The sequence below is a fragment of the Panthera tigris genome, chromosome C2 (genome assembly GCF_018350195.1).
Source record: "Panthera tigris isolate Pti1 chromosome C2, P.tigris_Pti1_mat1.1, whole genome shotgun sequence".
In the NCBI taxonomy this organism is placed as follows: Eukaryota; Metazoa; Chordata; class Mammalia; order Carnivora; family Felidae; genus Panthera; species Panthera tigris.
The window spans coordinates 148221291-148237480 of NC_056668.1; the positions used below are offsets into that span (position 1 = coordinate 148221291).

A 16190-nucleotide genomic window follows, 5' to 3' on the forward strand; every position below is an offset into this window, starting at 1 on the left:
TCTCCTAAAGTAAAATTTTCAAAACTGGGGCTGGAAAACCTTGGGACTGTTGGGAAATGGTTTTAAAAATCATTTGGAAGTGCTAGTAGGTGCTAGTGGGTGGGGTACAGCATTTGTTTTGGTTTACATTTAGTGTTCCCTGACTTTTCCTGAGCTCCCTCTTTCAGATTTTCTGCTAAATGCATTTATCATGAATTAATTATAAAGTGAATTCATGTTAGTGTTCAGGCGTCTGTGGTTTTGCAGCTTTTATATTTTGATTGGTTGTCTACTTCTTTGCTCATATGGTTGTAGTGACTTGGTGTAGAAGATAATTATGAAGATGTGTTAACATGGTTATATCAATTTAACAGTCTGTTAAACAAATACAACCCTTGCTCATATGATTTATGAAAACACTCTTTTTGATCACCGGTCTCATCTTTCTGTTGCCTGCTCATTGTTGCACCTCTCCCTTTGGTGCCTTGTTTTCTTTCCTTAAACCTCCAACCCACATTTTTCTCCTGCATCCTCCGTAAATGACTTTCCCCCATACTTGGCAGAGAAAATCAACCTCCAGTGGTAATTATCCCAGTGTCTGTCTGCCACGTCTGTAGACCTGTTTACATCCACACCTGAGCTGTCTTTCCCTCCTGTTACGATTGATGAACTGTCCCTTCTCCTGCAGAGACAGATCTCTCCCATGTTTCTTCATGTCTTCTTCCTGTTCGCTCCTTGGGAATCTCATTGAAATGCTTATTTTTCCCTCTCTTAAGTCCTTTGATTTTTATTTTTATAATTTTTTTCATGTTTGTTCATTTTTGAGGGAGAGAGAGAGCGTGAGTGGGGGAGGGCCAGAGAGCGAGGGAGAGACACAGAATCCGAAGCAGGCTCCATGCTCCGAGCTATCAGTACAGAGCCCTATGTGGGGCTTGAACTCATGAACCGTGTGTGAGATAATGACCTGAGTCAAAGTCAGACGCTTTACTGACTGAGCTACCCGGGCACCCCTCTTTCCTAAATCTTTAACCCTCTTCTCTACTAGATCCTTCTAATCAGCATTCGTGTATTCTTTACCCCATTAAAAAAAAAAAACACATATACAAACATATCAAAGTGTCTCTGGGCTGCATATCTCCCTTCATGGCCATACTTCTTTAAAGAGTTACTGCTATAGGGGTGCCTGGGTGGCTCAGTCGGTTAAGCATCCGATTTCAGCTCAGGTCATGACCTCACAGCCCGTGAGTTCAAGCTCCTGTGAGGCTCTGTGCGGACAGCTCGGAGCCTGGAGCCTGCTTCGGATTCTGGGTCTCCCTCTGTCTCTGCCCCTCCCCCAATCACGCTCCATCTCTGTCTCCTTCAAAAACAACCATTAAAAAATAAAGTAATAAAAAGAGTTATTGTTATCAACTATTCCTCCTTTCTGGCCCGTTTCCTCTTTAACCCAATGTGGTATCTGTCCTAAAATGCCACTGAGGCTGATCTTGCTGAGATCTCCACTGGCTTTCATGTTGCTAAATCCTGAGGGTATTTATGGATATTTTCCAGTTCTTATCTTAAATTGACCAAAGTAATTTTGAAGATTAAGGGCTAACAGTCTGCTTACTGAATGTCATTAAGCAAAGGATATGGAGCATCTGTCTCTCTTTCACATATACACACACATGTGCTTCTGGAGCCATATAATTTCAAAATGATAGAAAAGAACCCTAATTATCGTATTAGTATTTACAGAAAGACTGTCAGAAGGAGCTTACAAAGTATATCAGGGAACTTCCGTGACGCCTCTGGGTATCTTAGAACATCTGTTTTAATCCTGGCCCTTAGAAAAAAGTCTTCCTTTGATTGGGTTTATGTTATTTTCTTTTATTATTATTTTTGAATGTTTGTTTATTTTTGAGAAGGAGCATGAGTGGGGGCAGGGCAGAGAGAGAGGGTGATACAGAATCCGTAGAAGGCTCCAGGCCTCGAGCTGTCAGCACAGAACCTGGTGAAGGGCTCAAACTCAAGAACTGCGAGATCATGACCTGAGCCGAAATCCAGAGCTGGACGCTTAACTGACAGGCGCCCCTGTTGGGTTTATGTCATTTTCATCTTTCTACTTGAGCGTGGTTTCTTTTCTTGGTTAAGTTTTTTTCCAGTTCCCGCCCAAGTTGTGTGCCTTCTAGCCCTTTCTTTACCTGAGCTATTAAATTTCACACGTTCGTTTTGGGGTATATACATATATATTTTTTTAACTTAAAAATAGGTCTACTTATTTACTTTTTGAGAGAGAGCACACGGTGGGAGGGGGGCAGAGAGAGGGAGAGGGAGAATCCCAAGCAGGCTCTGTGCTGTCGGTGCAGAGCCCATGTGGGGCTCTGTTCCACAAACCGTGAGATCATGACCCGAGCCGAAATCCAGAGCTGGATGCTTAATCAACTGAGCCAGCCAGGTGCCCCTCTTATATTTTGTTGTAGCACTTTTCATTAATTAACATTCATTAATGTTGAGTCATTAATTTTTCAGTGAAATTTTTCAAGTCGTCCCCCAAAATTCTCACTTACCTTAGCTCCAGGCTCTTATTCAGTATCCTGTGTTGTGTATTGTTTTTCTATCTCTTGAACCTCCTCCAGTACGAAACAGTTCCTCAGTCTTTTTTTTTGTACTTCATGTCCTTGACAGTTTTAAAGAATATGGGGCTTTGGTTTTGTAGGGGAGGCTCCAGCCGGGTCTGTGTGCCGCTTCCTCATGAAGCCCCCCCAGCAACGTTGAGGAGGGCTGCCGTGAGAGGATCATCTGTGTATGTTATTCCTTCTCTGTCAGAGGTTGGCGGACACGTTCTGTAAAAGGATCAGATAATAAATATCTTGGGCTTTGTAGGCCACGTACAGTCTCTGTTACACATTCTTTCTGTTTTGTTTTCTACACCTCTTTAAAAATGTGAAAATCCTACCTCATGAGCTGTGGAAACACAGGCCTTTGGTATTTTTTGGTACTCTACTGTGAGGAAGCTCTTTCCGTTCTCCCACACGTGTGTATGTATGCATTTCTGCCATTATTGTGATGAATAACTTCAGTGGGTCTTAATGTGACACTCCTTCTGTTATTTGGATTGTTTGTTTGGATGCTGAAGTCATCCTAGATCTGGCCAGTGTCATCCCTTCAAGCTGGCTTCTGTGTCCTGTGGACCTACTTCTATCATTGTTTGAGCCCTTCATTATCTTCTGACACCACACAATGTTCTGGCTTAATTTGTACTTGCTCTCCGCTAGCTCTGGAATCAATCATTTCTTCGGGCAACCTTTGGTATTTAGAGGACGGGATCCGAGTGCTCTTTGTGCTTACTGCTATGAGGTGTCTTTGTTTCTAGGCCTTCTGAAAATTCAGACTTGGAAAAAATATATCCATACATAAACATGCATTTATAAATGTGTGTGTGTGTGTGTGTGTGTGTGTGTGTGTACACCATTGTACGTATGTGGAACAAAACTCATGCTTTCACATCGACACTTCCAATTTTAATCCAATACCTTAAGATTCTTTCTGGCCTTCTCATTTTCCATGTTTGTAAATCCTTTCTCAGAGACAAACCTTGTTTCTGTGATTCTCAGTATCTATACTGATTCGTTCACTCAGTGAGTGAATTTATTTATTCTGTGAACAGGCCCATCCCCTCTGGCCACCTCCGCTGTGTCATCCTCTGTCTTCTTTGTCACTGCCACTGGTGCAGGGTTGCCCCTTTCCCCTCGCTGCCCCCTCTCCTCAGACTCTGACATATTGAACCTTGGGAGGGGAAGGTAGAGGAGGTGGATTAGGGAAAACGAAGGGTCTCTTCTCTTAACTCCTTCCGCTTCCGTGCTCACATGCAGCTGCTTAACCTGTCCTGGGATGCTCATTCCTGAGTCTCCGTCTGGCCCCGTCTACCTCTCCCTGCAACTCTGTTGCTGCCGCCATAGTCCAGGCCCCACCATCTTTCTCCTGGCCCACTGGAGTGGCCTCCTCACTGGCTTCCCACGGTCAGTTTGCCCCACCGACATCACTGTCCACACAGAGCGCACTTCATGAAAACACGTCTCCTCTCTCTTCTCTGCTGCAACTTTTCAACAGCTTTCCACCATTTTTTCTTAAAGGATTGGCACAAACAGAAGTTCAGAGTTGGTGAGTGCTTTCACTTTCAGGGCAATATTTGTTATTTAAGCAGGTAACACATCTTGCTACATAAATTAGTTACCTTAGCTATCTGAGCAGTCAGCACAGAGCCAAACGAGGGGCTTGAACTCATGAATCATGAGACGATGACCTGGGCTGAAGTTGGGTGCTTTACTGACTGAGCCACCCTGGCATCCCTCTGGTAGCACATCTCCTGGCCCCTCGAATCTCTCTGTAGTTTTGCTCATAGCAATGACTATAGCTGTATTTATGTAATGTATATAAGCACGATTTTTCCCCATTAGTGTTACTCCTGGAAGGTAGGAGCCCTTTCCCTCTTGTGCCCTTCCTCAGCACATGTGATGGGTACTTGGTAGGTCTCTATTAACCAGAGGAATGCATGAGCTCTGGCTGGAGAAGAAAGGTACTCAGTGTTGGGGCGCCAGTCTGCTTCTTGTCCTCTTATAACAGTCTGTGTCTGCTGCCTTTGTCACTGATTTTCTTACCCATTTCTCACCCAGTTCTCCTGGTCATCTCTTGGTCCCAGAGCTTCCCTTATACCTTCCCACTCAGGAATGCCTCCTTGGCTTAGGGATTGGTTATTGGGTGGAGTGGACCTGACTTAGGAAATGTATTGATTGGATAAAAACGATCACTAGAATTAGGGTTATAGGGAATCTCTCTCTCTCTGTTAATCATCGTGGGAACCAGAGAAGCCCGTAGAGTTAGATCGAGTAAGATGGAGACTATGAGAGAGATAACTGGAGTAAACATAATTACTAATGGGCTGAGATGAAGGGGGTAAAAAGTGAAGAATCCTATAGCATGGTGGTTTTCCCTGGGGTTGGCGGGGAGCTTTTCAAGCAACACTGACAACTTCCTCCACTTTATACACTCCTTGCCCCTATTGTGATATATCATAAGATCTCTTTAGGAATCAGATGAGAATGTGTGTAGTTTAGAAAAGCTCCCAAGGTAATTTTGATAGGACGTCAAAAAAAAACAACATTCAAAAGGCAAACTAGAAATCGTTTTTAAAGTTTTTATTCCATGGTGATTCTGTCCAAGTTTGTAATAGAGGTATGGCCTCCACTTTTGACTTAGTCTATTTCTTAGAAATTGCTTTCATGATGCGGACTGTCAAGAATTCTGGAGGTAACACAGTGTTCTTTTTGAGGCATGTTTTGAAGTGAATTTTGGACTAGAAGTGTTTTTTTCCCAGTCTTGAAATGTAGTCTCAAGCACTGTTTTAATAAGTAAGTATTTCAGAACCAGAACACTGAAGATCAGAGTTGAGATTTGATTTTTTTGATTCAGAAAATACAAGCACTAATGTGCTACTGAGCCTCCATGAAGCTCTCAACTGTGTTTGATATCCAGAAGTGGAGGGTTAAAGGTTATTTTCTGCATGAGCTTTTTAAAATGGAAAGTCTGTTAGGCTTCTGAGCCGCATTCTGAAGATGAGACACTCTAGTTGCCCTCATATTGGTTTGAATACATTTAGAAGTAGTCTGGACAAATCTTTTACCAAGAAATATCCTCATTATGATCAGGTAGGGATTTTGTACTGACAGAAAGTCAGTTTTGCTGTGAGAGCTGCTCTAACGGTTTTTAAAATGCCAGTGACACTTAGTCTTTTGTGTCTTGAGGTCTCTGTTGGGAGAACCCTTAATCTTGCTCAAAAGTTCTGATGGTAGCATGACCTTTAGGGACTCCATTTAAAATGCTCTTCTGGGGCACCTGGGTGGCTCAGTTGGTTACCTGTCCCAACTCTTGATTTTGGCTCAGGTCATGATCTCACAGTTTGTGAGACTGAGCCCCATGTCGCTGTCCACGCTGACAACATGGAACCTGCTCAGGTTCTCTCTGTCTCTCTCTCAATAAATAAACTTCAAAAATGTTTTTTTTTTAAGTCTTGGATTAAGTAATGAAATAATTCTGTTTTGATTTTATATACAGCAATCTTCTTACATACCTTATAAATGAGTTTTATTTTAGGTTTATTTATTTTGAGACAGAGTGCATGCATGCACCTGCACAAGCAGGGAAGGGGCAGAGAGAGATGGAGGGAGAGAGGGAGAGAGGGAATTTCAAGAAGGTTCCGCACTATGAGTGTGTAGCCCGACATGGGGCTGGATCCCATGACCACCTTGAGATCATGACCTGAGCTGAAATCAAGAGTTAGATGCTTAACCCACTAAGCCACCCAAGAGCCCTTAAATGAGTCTTAAAAACTTTCATGTTCTGGAATCAGAGCTAGCTTTGTTTTTAGTGAATTTATTTTTTGTAGTCCTGTTTTCAGATATTAGTGTCTACTTTTCTGAAACATACACGATTTGGGCTTTAGACTTCAAGAACTGTACTTTAATGATTTCCAAACCATCATGTCTAACTTAGCCATCTGTAAGTCCCTTGGAAGGACGAGGAGACAATGAAATACAATTTGAAAGGTGTCCAAAGTAGAGATTGATTTTCTTTTTCTGGGTATTTCATTCTGATATGGCTATCTGTAAATGATTACAGATCCTTGGTATATGTTTGAAATAGAGTCAGTGATTATTGTTTTCTAGCTTCATTGAAATGTCATCGACATAACACCGTGTAAGCTTAAGATGTATCACGTGTTGATTTGATACATGTATATATTGCAAAATGTTTACCGCCATAGTGTTAGCTAACCCCTGCATCACATCACACGATTACCATTTCTTTTTTGTGGTGAGGACATTTACGATTTATTCTCTTAACAACTTTCACATATATACAACAATATTATTAACTGTAATCACCATGATGTACATTGGATTCCCAGAACTTACTCATGAAACTGGAAGTTTGTACTTGTTGACCAACATTTTCCCATCTTCCGCTCCCCTCGGCCCCTGGTAGCCACCATTTCCCTGAGATTTTCAAGAAGTCGAAAATATTTTTGAAGTCTTTATCTTTTCCTTTCCCCTTTGCTTTTCTTTTGACATATTTGTAACCATTCATCTCATATTTGATTTTTTCATTGATCAAGGTTATATAGATCTGTTTAACATATAAATCAGAAAGAAGGAGGTTATAGGACATTAATTACAATGAATGCTTTTGTGAAACTGTTTCTGGCTTAAGTTTATTTCTCTTTGGAGTCGCCCAGAATATGTCCATCCTTTTTGCTTCAAAACTTTTGAGGTCTTCCCATGGATTGCTTATGGCACAAAATTCATAAGTCCTGGTTTGGTAGAGCATCTCTGGCTCCATCCTGCTTTTCTAGATGAATCATCACATTTTCCCCTTTCCTACTGATTGCTTTTCCTTCTTCACCTGAAGTATGTTATCAAAGCATCAACTTCCCCTTCTTCAAACATGCTCTGCTTCCCTGTGTCTCCATGTGAACACGTGTTCTCTTCTCTCTGGCTAGAATTTATTTTTAAGTTAATATTTAAGAATTCCAGTATACATATAGTTCACATATGCTGTTGTGTTACTTTCAGGTGTACAATGTAGTGACTCAACTATATATTACTCAGTGCTCATTATGGTAAGTGGGTTCTTTAATCCCCATTCCTCCACCCCCTTCCCCTCTGGCAGCCATCAGTGTGTTCTCTGTAGTTAAGAATCTGTTTCTTGGTTGTCTCTCTTTCCTTTTTTTTTTTTTTCCCCCCTTTGCTGATTTGTTTCTTAAATTCTGCATATGAGTGACATCGTATGGTATTTGTCTTTCTCTAACTGGCTTATTTTACTTAGGATTATACTCTCTAGCTCCATCCATGTCATTGCAAATGGCAAGATTTCATTCTTTTTTTGTGACCGAATAATATTCCTGTGTGTGTGTGTGTGTGTGTGTGTGTGTGTGTGTGTGTGTGTGTGTGTGTATACCAAATCTTTATCCATCCATCAGTCAGTGGACACTTGGGCTGCTTCCATATCTTGCCTGTCGTAAATAATGCTACAGTCAACATAGGGGTGCATGTATCCCTTTGAATTAGTGGTTTTGTATTCTTTGGGTAAATACCCAATAGTGTGATTACTAGATCATAAAGTAGTTCTATTTTTAGCTTTCTGAGGCACCTTCGTACAGTTTTCCCACAGTGGCTGCACCAATTTGCATTCCCACCAACATTGCAAGAGGGTTCCTTTTTTCTCCACGTCCTTGCCAACTCCTGTTTTTTCTTATATCTTTGATTTTAGCCATTCTGACACGGGTGAGATGATACCTCATTGTGGTTTTGATCTGCATTTCCCTGATGAGGAGTGAAGTTGAGCATCTTATGTGTCTGTTGGCAATCTGGATGTCTCCTTTAGAGATAGATCTGTTCGTGTCTTCTGACCATTTTTTAGTTTGTTTTTTTTTGGTGTTGAGCTGTGTAAGTTTTTTATATGTTTTGGATACTAACCCTTAATCAGAGAGGTCATTGGCAAGTATCTTTTCCCATTCTGTAGGTTGTCTTTTTGTTTTGTTGATTGTTTCCTTTGCTGTGCAGAAACTTTATATTTCGATGTAGTCCCAAGAGTTTATTTTTCCTTTTGTTTCCTTTGCCTCAGGAGACCTATCTAGAAAAATGTTGCTATGTCTGATATCGGAGAAATTACTGCCTGTGTTTTCTTCAAGGGTTTTTATAGTTTTAGGTCTCACAGTTAGGTCCTGGCTAGAATTTGCTTACTTTTCCACCTGGTCCACTTCCCCCCTACCCTTCAAAAACTGGCTCGAGATCATCTTCCTACGTAGCCGTTGTTGACTGCTTTACCTTCTTTTCCAAACGAATTCAGTGAGCTCACTTCTGTTATGGTGCTCATTAAATTCTATTACTTTATAAATATGTCTCATCTCTAATAGCTCATGAGTGAGTTAGGAAAAGCTCAGATGTCTGATTATCTTGGTTTGAATTCCAGCTTTGCCTCTGACCAGCTATATGCCTTTGGGCGAGTAACTTAAATATTCTATGCCTTAGTTCCATTGTCTATAAAATAGGTAAACAGTAATACCTTTCTTATGTTATTGGGAGAATTAAATGTGATAGTATTCAGATAGTCTGAGATAATCATGTTTCACATGCTAAACAATAAATGTTAGATATTTATTTTTATGGGTATTTTTTCACCCCTTAGTTTAGTGTCTGCAAAAAGAAGGCACTTGATGTTTTTTATGACTTCAAGGGAAGTTTTTCTATATCAACTTACAAGTTAGTTTGTCATTGCAGTTAACCCTTTATAATTTGCATGCTCATCATAAGAGTCTCTGTTATCTTACAACAACTTTAGTTTTTATGGGTGTCTGGATTACTGTTTCATGTTTAAATATGCTGAAACTTTCTGACTTTGTTAGGCCAAAATAAGTAGTAAAGGAGCAAGGTAAGCAGCCTCTGCTCCTTGGTACAGAAGCGTGTTATCGTCCCGAGGCCTGGTTAATGCACTTGGAGTTGTCTGACAGATCTGTTCTCTTGTCTTTGCAGGCCTTGTGTAGAATCACTCGCCATTCTCCCACTGCCTTCCAGAATGTTATTGAGAAGGTGGGACTGAACGCAGTAATAAACTCCCTGGCCTCAGCCATCTGCAAAGTTCAGCAGTACATGTTGACCTTATTCACTTCAATGTTGTCTTGTGGGATTCATCTTCAGAGGTTAATCCAAGAAAAGGTTTGACTTAGACTTCACCTATTACTATACTTTACAAATTGTTGTTGAACCGTTACGATGGCAGGAGAAAACAAGTAATATCATCTCTGTAGAATTTATTTTTCATCTCAGGGGACCTTTTTGAACTTTGCCAAACCTCTGTACCACAGGCCATTTATCTGAAGATATTGTAAGAGTCTTTTAGTGATTAAAGTAGAAATCCAGTAAATGGCTCTGCCCGCGTATCCCATTTTCGTAATGGAAAGTTAGAAAATTTATGAGTCTTTCTTCTATGCTAATATTTTTTATGCCTCCTTCTCCTCAGCCCCCGTCTCTTTCCCCGTGTGCTTTGCCTTCTGTGGGGAGAGTCCCTCTGTGTTCTCTGCTTACTTGGACTTGCCTAATACTCGGCTAATACAAAGCACCTGGACAGCTCCTTGTCTCCTGTTTTAACTTCGTTTCCTTCTAATCCTTTGATTTTCCTTTATTTTATATACGGTAGAGTTTTTAAATATTCAGTTCCGATCACAAAGCCGCAGGGCTCTAAAGAAGTCTCTTCTGTAGCCTTCCTCAATGTGTCTTCTCTTGGTGCCTGCTACAGAGTGATCCGCGAACCAGAAGCCTGGGTATCAGCTGGGAGGGGGTTGGATATGCAGCCCCTCGGGCCCCATCTCGGGCCTGCTGAATCTGAATCTACATTTTAATGAGATCTCTAGGTGGTTTGTTTGAACTTTATGATTTGAGAAGCCCTGTCCTAGAAAGTTAGTGTTGAGTGAGGTGTTACCAGGTAGAAAAAGCGGACCGTGGTGGTATAGACGTGTTTGGAAAGCTTGAGTCAAAGCAAAAGATATTTTTATAATTGTACAGCCTTTCCCAGGGTTTTATATGCTCATGTGTATTATGAATCTTCACAGGGGGAATGTAGCGTGTGGCGTTCTTGAAACTTACTGGACTAATCATCCTTTTTTGGAGGGGAGATACTGGTCATATTGGAGTTTTGAGAACACAGTCAGGGTAATGGCACTAACAAGTATAGAGGGAAACCACTTAGATATACTCTTTGCCTTGGTTCTTCTGTGTTGAGGTCTGCACGTTAAATTCTGGTTTTTGTAACGTAAGTGGAAATGTCAGTAAGTAAGAATCATTGATTGACGTAGTAAACTCGATCTGTCAAAGTCAAGGTGGAGAGTAAACTCCCTCTTACCTTTACTCTGATCAGTCTCCATCAGATTCTGCTAAGGAGCTGGAGCCTCAGAGACACATATTTTTTTCTAACAGTCTGTGTATCTAATTTTTGCTATTAAATTTTCCAAGTCATTAAGTATTGTTACATTATTAGGAAAAGCACCGCTTGAGTAGTTTTACCGTGTAAACTGTGATAAGAGTGGCCGAGAGTTTTAGCGATTGGGTTTTTTTCCCCACCTTGAGCACAGGCATGGATTGATTTCATTTCAAGTATGATATTTCACAAAGGTAATAAAATAGTATGCATCGACGAATATGATTTTTATCATTGTGTTTATGACACACAACTAATATTCCGCATATTATAACAAAATGAATGGTTGAACGATGAAATGTATTGACTGATAAGTAATCTTCTGATTTTCGTTAGTATTGGTACTGAAAAAATTTATTGTGGTGGAAATCACATGATACAGAATTTACCCTCTTCACCATCTTTAAGTTCACGGTAGTGGTGAGTATATTCACTCTAAAACATTTTCATCTCGGAAAACTGAAACTCTGCCCGTGAAACATTTAGGTTGTTGTGTTTGAAGACTCTGGATTTTGTTTAAATCTGTGGGAGTAGGCCTCCTCTGACACGGAACTGGCAGAGGAAGGAGGGCTGTGTCTCGTGCCTGCCGTATTGGGGTGGAAATGCAGGTTCTCCGGGGGAATTCTGTCACACCCTCAGGGCATGGAGGGCCCCTCCTTACTGCTGGGCTGTGGGAGTCCACACTTTCCACGAGGCCTCCCCTGATGGCCCCCTGGCGGGAGTGGGGAGTGCTCCTCAGGCCTGTCTCCCCTGGCACTGTGGGTGGGGGGGTGTGAGTCCCGTTCCTGGTGGCAGGTGCCAAGGTACAGGCTTCCCGCTCCCTTCTCTGATGCCGTCTCGGCAGGGGGAGGGAAGGGCACCTCCTTACTGCTGCTGATGGGTGGAGGCCCAGGCTCCCCACGTGATCTGTACTGACGCCAGGGTTGGGGCGAATGGCTGCTGTTACTGCCAGGTTGGGATGTTAGCGCCAGCTCTCTACTTGCTCTCTTCTGGAATTGCCCTGGCGGGGAGCGTGTTGGCTCTGCGCGGGGTTGGCATCCAGGCTCCTCACTTTGCTGATAGGGGCGGGGCCGTGGTTTCCCATGGTGTTTGGCTGGAGTGGAGTAGCTGTTGTTTGAAAGTTTTAGATCTTTCTGGGCTGCCCCTTTCTTGATCCTTTGGCTTGAGAGAGCTGGCCTTTCTTGTGTCTTGTGCCTGTTGGTGTTTCTGGGCTCCTGGGTTACCGAGCACCCAATCTGGGATATCTGAGGCAAAGAGAAAACCCAGTGAACTCATTGCCATGTTGATCCTCAGGACCTGTCTCCTCTCTCTTTCAGAGGCACCTCACATTTGTTTCATATACGATGTCCAGGATTTTTAGTTGTCCTTAGTGTGGAGAATAGGAAAAAGTGCATCTTCTCTCTCTCGACCTTTCATTCTTAAAATGGTTCTATGGCAGGTCAGTAATATGCAGTGAATTCTCGTTTAAAATATAACGCTCTTTTTTTTATTAATTGAAAAGAATTACCATTTATTGAACATTTGCCACGGGTCACTTAGTGACTTGCAGTCCTGGGGTGTTTGCGGAGGAAACTGAGCGTGCTGGGTAATTTTGTCAGGTTCGTAGAGGGCATAAGTGCCAGAGCTAATGCTCATGCCAGACAAACAGGGACGTGGGGCAATTTGGGATAGTGTTAATGCTCTTAAGAACATAGGGTGTCTACAACAGGCGGTGTGCAGGGAGTGGAGCCAGATAGCGTTACCTGGGGGGGGGGGGGGAGGGGGAGGGGCTGGGGAGAAGGGAGGCCAGTGGGAAGAGGCTGGGACAGGCAGGAGACCTCGCTCATGTAGGGTCGTGACACGAGCCTTCTTCACAGATTTTGACAGAGTGGCCATAGTTGTGTTTTTACTGAAAAGTGCATTAAAGAAATAAAAAAGTGTGTCTCAGGGGCAGATTTGCCAACCTTCCTATTGCTAAGTTGAGTTTCTGTCCTGAGCGTTTGCTCGTTGACCGGTTAGAATGGGTGGACGAGGAGGGGACCTGGGAACACATACTGGGTGGGTTCCTGCCGGTTGAACAGGAGGACAACCGCACATGCTCTTTTTGGGGGCCATCGCCTGTGTATCATTGTCTCTTTAAAGTTGAAAATCAGTCCCCAAAGGCATTCGTGCTATTCCTTCTAATTGCAAGAAATTACTGTTCAGGGTGGCAAATTTAGAAGAAACTAGAGAATGAGACAAAATCAGCTGTAATTTCACTGCCCAGAGATAATTACTGTTAGCAGCCTGGTCTGTCTCTTTAGTCTTTTGTCTGTGTGTCTGTGTGTTTTATGTACACATTTATAAAATTACGATCAAAATGTGTAGATTTATCTTGATAGTACCTTGTCATTAAATATTCTCCAAGAACATTGAAAAACATTGTATAGTCTTTCATCTCGTGGCTTCCAGCAGTTGAATTCTTTCCCACTGTTGAACCATTTGCCTCTCGTTGTCGGTTTCCACGGACTCCCATGCAGTGAACATGCTGTTCCATCCATCTTGGTGTTCACCGATAATACACTACCACAGGTATTAGCCACATTTGGAAGGCCCTGCGTAGACGGTGCTAGGCTATTCTCTAGAAAGGTAGATGATGGCGGTACTAATCACTTGCAGTTTAACCAGCAGCCAATAGAGCCACGCTATGTTTTTCTTCTCATAAAACGTGGAGTTTGGGATTATTAGCTTTCTGCGTGTTTTCATAGTTATTTGCAGTCAGCAATTAACCTGACTCTCCATTTGGATTATGCACCTGTAGCCAAGTTCTCATCGTCAGCTAAACTAACCAGCTTATTATCCCCTTCGGAATCATGCTCGTGTTCTCAAGTGGGTGTCAGTATGCCGAAGGAATTTGTTCAGTTTCCCCGTCGCCAGCATTAGCTGCTTGCGTGTCATTGTCTTTACACGACCGTTATCCAGCAGCCACGTGCATTCACTGTTCTTTTATTTTGTGTCATCGTCTTCAACAGGATTGGCTTTCCGATAAATGTGCTAAATGGCAGAATATTCCTTTATCCAAAACTAGTGTTAGTTCCATACACTGTGATGTGAAAAGTGAGTGATCGCAGCCGTGGTGACAGGGGACGCCCTTGAATCACAAATCAGGTGTTATGAATATTCCAGTAACTGGAGAAATTGAGCAAAACAAAAAATGATAAATGGTTTTTCCATTTTTTTTCTCCCCAAATATGTGAGGACGCTTTTTGAACCATTGGTAAATGGTACTTCGTGTGTAACTCTTACATCATTGGTAGACTTAGGGAGTTGATAACTTTTTCACAGTTCAGATGGGTGAGTGGCTGTGAACAAGAGACTTCCGGAAGGTGTGACTGGATGGATGTAAGACAAACCACGTAGGTTAGGTATTCATCCTTGCCTTATTAAACTTTTTTTGTTTGTCGTTGCTGTTTTAATGTTATTTTTCTGGTTCTTCCAGGCTGTTAATGTATCCTGTAAATCTTCCAGATCAGGGGCTGGAGGAGTTTGGGAGTTCATAAATGTATTTCCTGCTGTTTTACTGGGGAGAAAGATGTTGGGTGAGGTCATTGCAATTTCCCTTAATTGTAATATCAAGAAACTTAATGTAGGTAATGCTATCCTAATTTATTTTTATCAGGTTATATTTATAACTTTTATGAATTTTGGGGTTTATATGTTTAGCATAGAAAATTCAGAATGTATAGCATATGGAGGACTGGAGTGCTTACCTCCCTGAGCTAAACTCTGTAAAAATTCTGATCTTTTATCCCTTTCAAATTCATACTTGTGCCTGGATACATGCACATGCATACACGTGTGTACACATGCATTCACATACTCCTTCCTCTCTGCTGCCACACACACATACTGTTAGAATCTTCTCGTAGAAATTGGACTAACTCCATACTGTTGGTAATCTGTATTTTTTCTTTCCAATGACATGTTAGGAATGTGTGTCAAAGTCAGTATAACTTCAATATTATTTTTAAAGGGTAATCACATTCTGTCACATTAAGGTATCCCCATTTATCCCAGCAGCTCACTCTTGCCCCTCTAAGAATTATTTTTGCCATTATTTTCCCAGGGAGAACATGCTCATGGCTGAAGCCATTTGCATGGCCTTCCTTAATTAGTCCCTGAGGGGAACTTTTAAGTAAAATTACTAGGTTAGTCTCATTTTTAAAAAGTTCTTTTTCCTTCATAGATTACATAGAAAAGACACTGTGGTTGTACGTATGTTTGGAAATAGACTCAGTGCCGGTAAAAAGTGTGGTAACATTGCATCCAGATTATGTGTCTCTCATATTTGCCAAAATATTTTGGTTTCAAGCAGTATTAAGTGCGTGGTTGCAGTCCCATCATGCCTTTTGATTTACTTTTCTATCTAAAAATTTCAGCCAGGATACTTAGAGGTCACATGCAGATTCTTATTTTCTTCTTTTCATAATCTTTTAAATTCGTGGAACCACAGTAAGCTATTTGTGGGTTGTTGAAAGCTGTGGCTCTGTTACTTTGGTCCAGAAATCATGCCAGTTACAAAATCTGTGTCTTGTGATGTCCTGGTGTCAACTGAGTTTTTTGGGAATGTCACAGAAACATCCAGAAGCTAACCCTGAAGATGAAACGAAAATCTGAAGGGCTACTGTGAGTGTGATGGGGCTGTAGCCTGGGTTCTTAGAGTCTTAGAGGGGGACTGGAGTGTGTGTGTCTGTGGTCTGCACAGAGTGAGTGTTTGTGTGTGTGTGTGTGTGTGCGTGCACAGGGTTTGTGTGTGGGGGGTGTTGGGTGAGGGGTGGGGTTGTGTGTGCGTGCAGGGTGTGTGTGGGTGCGTATGTGGTGTGTATGGGTGTGGAGGTATGCGTGGGTGTGTGTGTGCGTGCATGGGGGTGTATTATAATTGTGTGTGGGTCTGAGTGTGTGTTCGGTAAGAAGTGTGAAGCCTGAAGACCACTGAGAGAATAATGTAATTGGCCCACATCCGCATCGTCAATTTTCAGTACATGTGAATGTCGTCTCATCTCTGCTCCCTTCTCACTTGTACTTCATTTATACACACTCCTGCCTCTGAGTTATTTTGAAGCAAAACGCGGACATTGTATTGTTTGTAACTCATCTATATCTGTAGAAGATAAGCAACCTTTTAAAATAGATACATTCCCAGTATCATTTAACACCTACCAATTAATAAGTTTTTAATACAGTCA

The 16190-nt window shown here is 41.9% G+C and overlaps 1 protein-coding gene across 15 annotated transcripts in view; it reads left to right on the forward strand.

The window, feature by feature from the left end:
* The window catches only part of ULK4 (unc-51 like kinase 4), a 571537-nt gene that overhangs the window by 114323 nt on the left and 441024 nt on the right, over positions 1-16190 (forward strand). For 14 of the 15 annotated variants that reach the window (XR_006222024.1, XR_006222025.1, XR_006222026.1 and 11 more), the window contains one exon: positions 9546-9728. The exons of the other annotated variant lie outside the window; for it this stretch is intronic. Coding sequence is in view for 11 of the 14 variants with exons in the window: in XM_042998368.1 (XP_042854302.1) it covers positions 9546-9728 (183 nt within the window). In the remaining 3 variants the exon portion in view is untranslated. The remainder of the gene's footprint in view (positions 1-9545; positions 9729-16190) is intronic. 15 annotated transcript variants of the gene reach the window in all.